The 12,461-nt window shown below is 51.1% G+C and overlaps 4 protein-coding genes across 4 annotated transcripts; 2 read left to right on the plus strand and 2 right to left on the minus strand.

Annotated features, from left to right (window-relative positions):
• Nucleotides 1-3,665: 3,665 nt before the first annotated feature.
• DL89DRAFT_213005 (uncharacterized protein) lies at nucleotides 3,666-4,139 on the plus strand (the record flags this gene model as incomplete). Its single annotated transcript, XM_040884234.1, has 1 exon — nucleotides 3,666-4,139. A coding segment is annotated over one exon (474 nt), but the record flags the coding sequence as incomplete, so codon positions are not given.
• Nucleotides 4,140-4,304: 165 nt separating this feature from the next.
• On the minus strand, nucleotides 4,305-4,996 carry DL89DRAFT_263990 (uncharacterized protein). The gene has a single exon (XM_040886053.1). The coding sequence runs from the start codon at nucleotides 4,781-4,783 to the stop codon at nucleotides 4,562-4,564; it is 222 nt and encodes a 73-aa protein (XP_040747201.1). The 5' UTR covers nucleotides 4,784-4,996; the 3' UTR covers nucleotides 4,305-4,561.
• A 2,427-nt stretch (nucleotides 4,997-7,423) lies between these two features.
• DL89DRAFT_253890 (uncharacterized protein) lies at nucleotides 7,424-11,203 on the minus strand (the record flags this gene model as incomplete). The annotated part of the gene is made up of 1 exon (XM_040885220.1): nucleotides 7,424-11,203. The coding sequence occupies one exon, from the start codon at nucleotides 11,201-11,203 to the stop codon at nucleotides 7,424-7,426; it is 3,780 nt and encodes a 1,259-aa protein (XP_040747202.1).
• Nucleotides 11,204-11,846: 643 nt separating this feature from the next.
• Nucleotides 11,847-12,417, plus strand: DL89DRAFT_7924 (uncharacterized protein). Its single transcript, XM_040892080.1, has one exon. The coding sequence runs from the start codon at nucleotides 11,950-11,952 to the stop codon at nucleotides 12,265-12,267; it is 318 nt and encodes a 105-aa protein (XP_040747203.1). The 5' UTR covers nucleotides 11,847-11,949; the 3' UTR covers nucleotides 12,268-12,417.
• The last annotated feature ends 44 nt before the right edge of the window (nucleotides 12,418-12,461 follow it).

A 12,461-nucleotide genomic window follows, 5' to 3' on the forward strand; every position in this document is an offset into this window, starting at 1 on the left:
GGCTGACGGCCTGTGGCCAAGTCACTCACAATGTACTATACCAACCACAGCCGATCTTGGAAGGAGCCAAAACCAATGAGGCACCCATTCTGCCAACTGACGAGCCGATCGCCGCACCGTGGGAACCACATATACGACGCCCGACAGAGGAAAACAAGGAGGAATTCCGCATACCACGCAACCTGCCCTCGTACTCCACCATGGACGATAAAGGGGATGACATCGAGGTCTTCCTGAACAAGTTCCAGAAGAAGCTGTATGCTAACGGCCTTCAGCCTGACCATCACTGGACCCGACTACTACCCATATGCCTCGAGGATGAGGAGGATCTCTGGCTACGCACCCATGTGTCGTGTGACTTGAGTTGGAGACAAGCCAGACAAGCTATCCTGGACCATTTAGCCGGCGAGCAAGTCAGGCGCAAATACTGTGAGGAGTTATTCAAATGCAGCCAAGAGGTCGATGAGTCAGCGGCTCAATTTGCGCATCGATTTCGCACCATTGCGCTCAAGGCCGGTGGCAAGGACGAGGACATCATCTTGGTCAACAGACTGATCAACCTGTTACCCGAAAGCGTCAGCTGTGTACTTTTAGCGTGGAGACGCCAAGGAGGCCGAGGCAGTGCACTCATTGATATCGCCCAACAGCTCAAGTCTATGAACATTGCAGACAAGCCAATCCCAACCTCGTTAGCACCACCGAAAAAGAGGCCACGCAGCGGCGGAAGGTATGGTGACACCCACAGACAGTATGGCCACTGGACTCATGAGCGCACCCTCAAACCACGCAAGGAGCGACGCCTATCGCCAGAACCCAAGCGCAAGGAGAGCATATCGGAGACTGAGCCCGACAATGAGGCGAACACGGCTAGGGCCAAGGGCCAAGACATCACGTGTTATCGCTGTGGTGAACTAGGGCATATGGCCCACGAGTGCCCACGTAAGACCAACAAGAACCGTCGCATCACCATGCGACTGGAACAGCAAGACGATCGCATCATTATAGCCAAGGTCAACGGGCTGGCAGTCCAAGCATTCGTGGATACGGGTGCGGACATTTCAACCATTTCGGAGGAAGTGGTCGAAGAGCTTGGTGTTGAGATTACGCCTACTAGTATGAAACCGCAGACGGCCAATCCTGGTGAACTGCTTAAAACCCTCGGCCAGGTCGAGGTTACCTTGAGCACTCGGTCCCATATGACGAAGACCACACTCCTGGTAGTCCCAACGGTGGATTCCGTTGGCATGATCCTGGGATATCCTGAGATCAAGAGCCTTAACGTCAATATAGCTGCTCATCACTATTACTACCCTGATATGGGCATGTCCAGAGATGATGGTACCCCAGATAACGAAGTGCCTTGCGTCACCTCAGAGGGAACAGCAGATGTGATATCTGCTTGTACTCCAGAACAGTGCATGGCATTTATTCACGATGCTCTGGAAGAAAATCGTAGAATCGACCCTCGAACCCCCTGCCCACTACCTGAGGCACAGGTAACGATATACACGGGTAAACACCGAGCTGTATTCCAACGCCAATACCCAATCGCACAGACAATGCGAGCATCATATGATGGTGTAGTCCAAGGCTGGATAGATGATGGTGTAGTGGTCCCGGTATCGAAAGCATCACTATATAATTCGCCGATGTTTCCAGTGCCCAAAAAAGACGCTAATGGTAAGCCTACCTTATGCCGTCCGTGCATGGACTTCCGCGCATTGAACGACACAATCGACGAAGACAAGTACCCTCTCCCTGTGATAAGGGACATCTTCGCAGATCTAGCGACCGCGATGTACTTTACGTCACTCGATCTGAAGTCTGCATACCTGCGCATGCCAGTGCTCGAGGAGCATCAGCACAAGACGGCATTCACCTGGCGGAATCGCCAGTACATGTTCACACGTGCACCATTCGGACTCAAAACCCTGCCTTCGCATTTTCAGCGCCTCATCGTGACCATCCTGTACGATATGCCATTCGCGCAAGCATATATTGATGATATCATCATATACAGCCTCACTCTTGAGGAGCACATGCGACATGTGCGTGATGTCATCACTAGGCTCAATGAAGCTGCACTCATACTCAATATCGAGAAGTGCCACTTCTTCAGGACTTCCCTGACCCTACTTGGCTTTCAAATAACTGCTGGCGGACACACATTGGACACCAAACGCAGAGCCCAAGTGGCTGGCCTAGAGCGTCCACGTACAGGCAGGCAGGCCCAAGCCTTAATGGGATTCCTGAACTACTTCCGTGAACATGTGCCCAATATGAGCACCCTCACAGCACCGCTAAATCAACTGTCCCAATTGACAACTATTCGGGTCGAGGATTGGACCACTGAGCGGGTGGCAGCATTTGATGCCGTGAAGGCTATCCTCCAAGCCCCACCGTTCCTCCACTTCCCAGATTTTAATCGCCACTTCTTTATTGCAACAGATGCTTCGGACGTAGGCATCGGTGCTGGTCTCTACCACGTGGACCCGACGAATGGCAACAAACAATATGTGTCCTGGCAGGCACGCATGCTCACTGCCAGCGAACGCAACTACTCAACCACCAAGCGTGAGCTCCTGGCCATCGTATTCGCCCTGAAGAAGTTCCACGCATATATCTGGGGGCGTCAATTCACACTATTCACCGACCACAAAGCGCTGACATATCTTCACACGCAGCCACATCTATCTCCCATGATGGTTGGATGGTACGACACCATATTCGCCCACGACTTCGAGGTGGTACACCGGCCAGGCATCTGGAACGTCCTGCCTGATTCACTATCCCGCCTCTACCCACAGTCCGAGTCTGGGAGGGGGGGACCCGGCTCCAGTCTAGCACAGCAAAAAACTACGCTCACCATCCGCAGGATACCGCTGGCAGATGTCGATGCATACGAGGTGACACCAGAGGCACTGAGACATGAGCTACTGATGAAGCAGCATGCAGTCGGGCACTTTGGCGCTGAATCCATGGTACGCACACTACGCCAGAATGGATACAAGTGGTCGAACATGCTGGATGATGCCAAGAAAGTCACGGGCCGGTGCATTCAATGCCTACGCTACAACATACCTAGACGTGGGTACCACCCGATCACACCCATCCTTGCTGACGCACCATTTGATCATGTGGCTATCGATCTAGCTGGCCCATTCACAACCTCTACACAGGAGAACCATTACCTGCTAGTACTCATTGACATCCACTCACGATTTGTCATCCTGCGTGCCCTGCCAGATAAATCAGCATCTGCAGTTGCCAAGGCAGTTATACTGGTATTCTTTGACTTCGGATTTCCGCGGATCATACAGAGCGACAATGGCAGGGAGTTCGTAAATGAGGTCATGGCAGCAGTGGTCAAAGAAGCACGCATCGACCACCGGTTGATAACGCCATACCACCCAGAGGCCAACGGCGCAGCGGAGCGAACTGTACGAACAGCGAAAAACATGATCCTCAAGTTGGTTGAAGGAGTCCTGAACGAGTGGGACTTGTACTTACCATTCACCCAGTATTGCATCAACTGCAGCATTGTTCGACGTCACCACTCGGCACCATTCTCCATCATGTTTGGCCGTGCACCAAACGCCTGGCAAGACCATAGAGGCACACGACCTGGTCAAGTCAACACACGTGGCCAAGCTGCACATGAGAAGTTCATGAAGAAGGTCCTGTTCCCAGCCATCAAGCGCGCCGCAGTCAAGGTTTCCATCGCCTACCGCCGACAGCATGGCCTGACACACAAGATTACAGAGATCCCGGTCGGCTCATATGTAATGGTCATGCAACGTAACCGCGCCAACAAGCTGGACCCGGCTAATGAGGGACCATTCCTGGTAACAGCTATTACTAAGGGAGGTAGTTATGCGCTACAGGACCTGGAGGGCCAACAGCTGGCCAGACATTATACAGTGTCCGAACTTCACATGATATCAGACGTCCCACTATTCCAAGAATCATCTCTGGAAGTCGACAAGATCATTGGGCATCGCTTGAACAAGCTCGATGACTATGAGTACCGAGTACGCTGGAAGGACAATACTGAAGCAGATTCCTGGGAGTCCTTCGCCAACTTCGATAGTCCCAGTATAATACGTGACTACTGGCAAGAACATGACCGAAAGAAGAAAGACAACGAGCCCAAGCTCAGGGAACCCTACAAGCTCAGATCTAGGCGGGGGTGATGTTGACATTGGAGTGTCGATCCACTCCCACGTCACCATGCCAACAACCAAACCACATAAAATCAGACCTCAGGCCGACCGGACCCTCCCCTTTTCCTTCAGTCAATCTTGTTTCATTTTGATTTTAGCTCACATACACGCTCGTAAACACTCGTCCCATTCCTAAGGTTAACAACAGGGACACCTTTTACCAGGGTAGATGTCGCTGCTTGGGAGGCTGATAATAACTGAGGCGTACATGGTTCGAGTCAAGAGAAGAGAAAAATAAATGGTGCTAGTGTTTAAGGGGTAGGGAGGATGGCTGTCTGTCATTTATAGTCTGTACGTTTGGAGAACGCTATGCCCTTGTTTCCTGTTCAGCAATTCTGTCAGCATGCTGACAAGTGGAGCCTATTTTTCTGAGTCGCCACTGGGTAGGTTGTGCAGGCATCCTGTTGAAGAGGAAGGGGAATCCGACTGGCATTTGTTTTGTCTAAGGACGTAGGCGCAGCTGTGAGGACAAGAGCACACATACCCAGCACTTTTGGCCGCTTTCTGATATGCAAGAAACCAATTTGCACACCACATACGCTCGACAATCCTGCCCACATTTCCGTTTCTTGTCTAAAGTCTAATTGGATGTCCTGAAGCCTGGTGGTAAAGCAAGCGACACTGCTTTTCTCAAGAATCCAACTCGGAGAAACTCACCTTGTGGTTCTGAACCAGGGCAGCCCATGGAGAATTTGCTCCAGGCTTCCTAGGATCTGCGATACCCAAGGGTAGCTCTAGGCACAAGCGAGTATCGCATATCCACTACATATGTCAATATATATTTCAGAATACACTGGGACCCACAGTCCGACCTACGGTATCAAGAGAGCCAAAATGAATATATAATCACCTTTGTCGGGTACGCCCTCCCATGACGCCTTTCTATCGATGGCAAGGCACCTTGGGACCACCCTTCACTAGCCTGATCATATTGCAGTGAAGATATTATGTATAGAAATTGCAAACAGTTTCTTGGTGAACGGGATGTCGAAAACCTGGACAATGGAATCCATAATAATGTTGCCATTGCAGATTACCAGAACGCATAGCTACAGCATCTGGTAGCCATGCATTTGCATATGTTACGCACCATAAGAGTCGCCGGGTTTCCTTTTCGTCGGGAGTGTCCCTGGAGGAAGCTAAAGTAACACTTATCTGGGCGGTGCAATAAACTATCCAAGAAGATATCTACACCAGTGTTCAAATAAAAAGCAGTACTCTGCGTACGTGGTATTGCCAAGTGCCATTTGAACAGAAAAGGGCGATAAATCCAACCAGTAGTTTCTCACTGCGCTGACTACCTATTTTGGCACCTGCTCAATGGCTGCTGAATGGGTACTTGTCCAGGTGTATGCTTACCCAGCTGCTCGCATTGGGATTGACAAACACAAGAATTACTGTTTGTTTTTCTGGATACCGCAGCAGCTGTGCTCTCTTTTTTGTTTTCAAACCGTGCGTCATAGGTGGAGAGTGCCAATAATACCAGCGCCATGTGCATATTCGGATATGCTTACTCGGTGACAAACATGGCCACTGTGAAGAAATCAAGAGAATGGCGCTGGAGGACAACACCGAACCAAACCTGCTGTCTTCTCTAACAGAATGAGGGTTGTAACATACTCCTCCAATGTCTCTTCATGGATGTACTCCCTTTCCAGCATCCTATTATGTTTTCTCCGGGTATTCTCGGCTTTATGATACACCCCGTGTTCTAATAGGGTCCTGAGTGTACATCTGCAAGCAGAGGGAATGATACGGCTATACAGGGAGCACCACATGGGAAAGGAATGTATCCGGTTTTTGGAACAGACAAATGCTCCACTTTGTCGAGAATCTTATCAGCATTTCCTGGCTCATTTTGGAGCTCATTGCGGTGCTATTTGGATAGAAAGCGTAGCATTCAGCTATTGTTGCCTTTATAACTGCGGAGAATGATATCACAACGAACCTCTACATGCATATGTCAGTGTCAGGTTCTGCACAAATTGCACCATGCTTGTTGTCTAAATTTGCTACTATTGAAATCCTGCGCTAGTATTGCCGCGACAACGATGTGCATATAAAATGGAATGACGGATGGCAAGAAAGCGACCGCTGTCTATTGCATCCCCTTCTGATGTAGTGTTTCTCGCTTGCATCATGTGAGCAGCGGAGGGAAGAATTAAAGGGGCACGCAGAAAATGTCAGATGAAAAAGAGGTTTTCCTCACTTTGGCATAAATGCCTAATGGTATAGGAAGGGAAATCAGCATATTTCGTTACTGTTCTCCATCAATGCCTTCGTCTATTCCATCTCCAGGTATACCCTAGTAGTTCACCGCTGGCGGGGGGCAAGAATTTATAGATTACCAAGGCTGGGACTGCGCAAGCTTCAGACGCGATACCAACCCAGCAACTGAATGTAACTGGTCTCGATATTGTGCCAACAGCGGTTGTAGGTGGTGGTCGGCATTCATCAAGGGTAGTGGAGGTGGCACACCTGTTCCCAAGCGAACTTGCTACAGAGAAACCATTGGCAAACTGACTAGAGTCCGTTTTGGCCAGGATCTGGTAGGAGGCAGGTACTCTGGCAGATAGAAAAATGGTCTAGTCTACTGCCCACCATGCTTCGACAATTTGTTGTTTCCAGCAGCTATGCAGGCCAATATTGAATGACTGGAGTGCTCAGGTGTAGTCTTAGAAAACTATTTGGAAACTGTGCAGTATCTCCTATTTATGCATTTTGCGGATTCTGGCTGACCAAAGGAACGGGGCCTCTGCATCTTGCAATGTGCTGCATTGCTAGATACTAGCATTGGAGCCATGTGTATGGCTGACGATCCAATATGTGCACTATAGGGGGCCTACTGGCTATTTGACTAAAGGTGGCATTTGGTGGCACATGTCGATATCTCACGAGTCTAGCTTTTTTGCTGATCGTGGTCAAATAGCCTGTAGAAACCCTTGGACTATTATGTTGGATCATCAGCCTTAAACATGGCTCCAATGCTGGTATCTAGCAATGCAGCACATTGCAAGATGCAGAGGGTCATTCTCTCTAGCCTGTCCAATTCTGTAATAGGAGTAAGCGGGTAGCACCGAGCTATTTCTGGATAGTTTTGTATTGCCACGTTGGGGTGATCCAACCCTTTAGCCTTGGTCTGTGTTGCTGCTGGGGACGACATACCAATATACACTGTTAGTACTCCTTAACCAAATATATTATTTGAATAGCTGGAATGTAGAGTGTCGTGTTTTCTTGCCCCGAGATCGCGCTATATCCTCGATTTCGTCCCTCTCGTGTCTAGTCAGCCTAACGGGGAGCCTGGTGATACTGATGTCTTCCTTACGGGCCAGCAAATAAGCCCTCTCCCACACCGCGTACCAATGAGCCAGCCGTTCTGATGAATAATTGACCTTCGCAACATCAGGGCTGGACAACGTCTGTAGTTGTCGCAGCTCGTCAAGATACCCTCTTACCATGTGGGATGTACATTTTGCCCAGTTGAGCTTTGGGAGAATAGTCACAGCTTTGGGTAGGATCTTGTCCTGTGACAGTGCAAGAATCCCAGTGGCTAACGATTCAGCCTTCGCCATATCTCGGTATTCGACAACACACGTGTATATCGAAATCATCTTCTGCGAGCCTGCAGTTGTTGGGCGCAAGCCATCTAGCTCACGCAGCCGATCCATTTCTATCTGTCGCTTCACCTCTTCGATATTGTAGGCAGGGTCAGGTACTCTGCCATATCTGTCGCGCGGATGCCATACCTGTGGTGTGATATAGTAAGGAATCGCGAGATGATATAGCTTGGCATTTGGCGACAGTTTGTCTGTAAATGGCGAGTAGGCATGTCTATGCTTGAGGAATAAGGGCAAAGCAGTCAAGCGGTACCCCTTGAACCAGTGCTCTGCCAGGGCGCGCTCACCAAATTCTACAGCTGCAGAAATGAAAAGTGCCCATGTTGCAGCAGATAGTTGGTAAGAAGGATGATGCCGTTCGAAATGAGGCATGCTTTGGATAGCCGTGGGAGCAACGGTCTCGAATAGATGTCGAATAAGGTCCATTTTTCCAGACATGCGGAGGACATTAAGCACAGTGTTGATGAAGTAATCCGTCACTCGAGGGTTTGACCGATAGGATCCATAAAGCATGCAGAGACCGATCTGTACCAGCTGCTCATTGCGCTCCTCCTGGTCTACAGTGGCGAGAAACGGATCGGCAGGAGACTGGCCCGTCGGGGGAAGCGTTGGATCAAGCCCATAGAGAGTGTTAGCAGAGGCAGACCAGTTTGCACGCAGAACAGGAAGCGGTGTATCCGAAGATTTAAGGGCAGAAAGGAGGTCACCCGCAGCCTGCGGATTTGGAAAGCTGCCGATATCGATGATCTTGTTGTAGTAGCTGGCCGCCGCTTCAATCTCACCAAGTCGGGAATAGGCGACGATTGCGTGAGACCAGATTGATCTAGCATATAGGATCCGCTCGCGAGCACTGCTGAACGACGGATTGCACATAGACTCAAGGAATTCGGGCATATGGTCACGGAATATCGGCTCCCATTGGTCACGACTGCCATGATTGACCAGGTCAATAACCAGAAGTGTGAGCTGCTTTAAGGCAGGAATCTCGAAGCGTCGGCGACAGGCAAGATACCACCGGGCTTTCTCCCTGATTGGCGACTCGTTGTTGATTTTGCTAGCTGCAAGGATGCCTTCCTTGGTAATTCTCCATCGACTCCTTGGAACCTGGCCGGTTGCCACTACCATTGCTGCAGCTCTTTCCTTCTCTGACAACTGCTCATATGCTGACGCTCTCCTGATCTGCTCAATCTCCGGAAGCAGGTCGCCTGTGCTAATGTCGACAATCGGCAGGCGAGCCTCGAGCAAGAGCTGGTTTGCCATAGTGAGTGTTGGTGGCGGGATCTTGGCCTGGGCAATGAATGCCAGCTTTAGCACCAGCAGTGCTTTGCGTGCATCATCGTCAATGGTCGTTTGGCGAGTCTCCCTGGTAACCAACTCGAGTACACACTGCCAAAATGCACTATCCGAACGTTCCGGGAAATGTTTTTCCAGCTTCAGCTGCAGCTGGTCACTAGGCGTCATATCTGTCTCGATGAACAGCTTCCACCCCAATGCTGCATCGCTGATTTTGACCGGTACTCGCTTTGCACTCTGGGGAATCCGATCCAGCACCTCATCGACAGCTGCGAGTGCCACTCTCCGTACCTGCAAGAGACTCAAAAGGTCATGGCGGCATATAATGGAGAAAAGCTCATCATGCACCTGCGCACGGACTGCGTTGCCAAGAACTCTCGAATAGAACGTGTACTTGATTAGCCGTGCATTCCATTCTGCCATAGAGAAGCCGTGTATCCGGTCGCCGGAACAAACAAGTGCTTCGACGAGCTCGCTGACTGGGTGCTGCCCGCTCGGCACTGGTTGCCGGTATATACGCTGTGTGTAAATAAAGACATCGTCCAGCCAGCTATTAGTGATATTATGAGCTGCCTTGGGATAATAATGCACAAGCTCCCGGAGCCTCTCAGCACAGGCCTTGGCCTCGACAACGCTGCCTTTTGCCAGTGCAATTCGCATGAGAGCTTTCAGGGCGTTACTATGGAGCATTGGGGTATCGCTGTTCATGTTCTCGGCGTCAACTATTTTCCATGCCTCCTCCCACCGGCCAGCCTTTGGGAGCGCCCACAGTATACGGCTCATGTTGCGATAGCGCGGCTGCTCAGAATAGATGACATCCTTCGCCACAACGCCTCGACCGCCGTCAATATGAGCACCTCGCATAATCTCCAGAAAAAGCTTAACGCCCAAGTCCAGATAGTCGCACTCCACAACAAGGCGATTCAGTATGTCGAAGTGGTTGGGCGTGAAGGCGACAAACTCCCTGTATTTGGCGTCAACGATAAAGTCAACCACGTTGCTTACGTCCTCGCTTCCAAGCTGCGCCAGTGAATACTGGTAGAATGGATCGGCGGCTGTGCTTCGAATCGCCTGGAGCTCTCCGGTAGTGATGACGTGCGGGTTTTCGATATGCTCCTCATGCTTTAACCGCCACTCCTCTGCGGTTGCGCTAACTGGGTCAGGCATAACTCGCACCGACTGGATCTGGCTCCACTCAGCTTGCCACAGGGATCTGAACTCACTAAACAGCGCCTCGGCCTTGCTCGGCCTGTTGACCCTGTAGTATAGCGACATCATCGACGCATAAATGTTGCCAGCATGCTTGAACCTGCCATGGCTCTTCATTATCCCAAACAGCCATTCAGCATCTGCTACACGTTCGCGCACGCACAGGGCCCGTACCAGGACCGAGAAGAAGCCAATCTGCGAAACAAAGGAGCGGTCTGCCAAAGTGCGTGCAATCTCCATCGCAGTATCAAGCGGATCAACTGCAAGAGCAGCGTTTGCTTGGCGCTTCTGGTCTGCCGAGAGCTCGTCTATGCGTGATTGCAGCTCGTTGAGCGGGATCTGGTTTGACTCCAACTTCGAGACATTGAGCCTCTCCAGCTGCAAGATAAGCCGCTTTCTCTGCAGTTTCACGTAACCGCTGTCGTTGGTAAGTCGCAAATCGGCGACAGTTTTGAGATGCTCCTTGTGCATGATCGCCACCGCATCGACATATCCGTTATAGCTGCTGTTGGCAAGGAATTCAGCAGTATCAGAAAGCACCGGCGAATCGATCTCCCACCCTTGTGACTTTGCGTAGCCGTAGATATCGAGGACCGCCTGTGCATCGATACGCGGAAGGTTCCCAGATTCGTCTGCCTTTGTAATGACCTTCAGCAGATCCTGGCACACCTGCCTACTCATAAGCTGCGACTGGAACGGCTGCTCCGAAGGAGGCAACCTACGTGGGTCTCTGACTGGCTCTCGCATTCTCTTCACGATCTCAATAAGATATTTGTTGTCTGTTAGAGATCGCGCCTCAGTTAAACAGTGCAGAGCGTCTTCGGCTGTCTTGATCCGCCTCTTTTGAAGCGACTTCATCAAAAGTAAAGACGGTGTTAGGCAAGTAGCTTGGAGTAAGGGTTTTAAAACTAGACACCTGAACGCTCCTGTCTAGAATGCCTGCAGTGACAGTGCTGCTATGCCGAGTAGGAGCGGCTCGCGACAAGGCCAAGAGTTTTGGTGACAGGATAAAGCTAGCGGCTGCTCGTGGAAACTGAATTCCCTGCCTACGCCCAAGCAGCACAGGCAACTGCCGCTGCTGAGGGAGCGTAAACGCTAAAATGCGACTGGTCATTTAGAAGGAAAGCCAATGTAGTTCGAATGACTAGGAAAGCGAGGGAGAAAATTGCCTGGTGCTTCCTGAGCCTGGAAACTGCTGCTATCAGCAAAATTCCGTCCCAAAGCTTTGGTGTCAGCGCCGTCAGGGCAACCAATCGCATCACGAAAAGCGGCCGGGCTGACGCTTTGTTGCCGAGATCAGCAGGCGGGTGATCTGGCTCCAAAGGTACTGCTCGGGTCCTCGCAGCGACAGAACTGCCGTCGAGTTTCATGAGTGGACCACTAGTGAGCTGCACCATGACACCAGCGCCGATATCACAAGGTTGTGCCTGCGGACTGCGCCTAACAGTGATCCACTAATTGCTGTTGACTTCTAATTAGAGTGTGATCACCATGTCGCGATTGGTGTTTTCCGAGCCCTTCGCGCTTAGACTTGCAGCGCCAGGAGAAAAAAAACTCTCCTCACCTTCCCGCCTTTTAGCCAGCATTGCAGTGAATTCCACATAATGGCCGACTCTATCACAACCAAACCGCTTATTGGATTGGAGCACTGGAAAGCGCAGAACGCGCGGTGGCGGGCGGGCACAAAGCCCAAGGGTGTTGCAGAGCCCCTGACACCAGGCAGCCTTGACGGGACATACTCTGAAGGACGTGTGAACCCGCGTATGTACACGAGCATATTCCGCGGCCTCATTGTGGACAAGCGCCGGCTAAAGAAACCGCTGCCCCTGAGGGATGCGATACCGATGCTTGTGCACGGGTGGAAGCGCGCAGGGGTGTGGCCGACAGAGTACACGCAGCGACCACCGCCTGACGGGCTCTAAGCGATACTAGTTTCCAAGCGACTGTTTTTTGTACTTTAGTAAACTGCGTGTGCGACATCATGCTCGTTGTGGTGAGGGTTTCTGGTGTTTGCCAGGCGCGTGGGGGGGAGGACCCATTGTGCATGTGTGGCGAAAAGGACCCATTATCGGGTGGAGTTCTGGAACCTGGGCCCGATTGGGAAGTGGCCCGGCGA

This window comes from Linderina pennispora (assembly GCF_002104995.1).
Source record: "Linderina pennispora strain ATCC 12442 chromosome Unknown DL89scaffold_1, whole genome shotgun sequence".
Lineage (NCBI taxonomy): Eukaryota > Fungi > Kickxellomycota > Kickxellomycetes > Kickxellales > Kickxellaceae > Linderina > Linderina pennispora.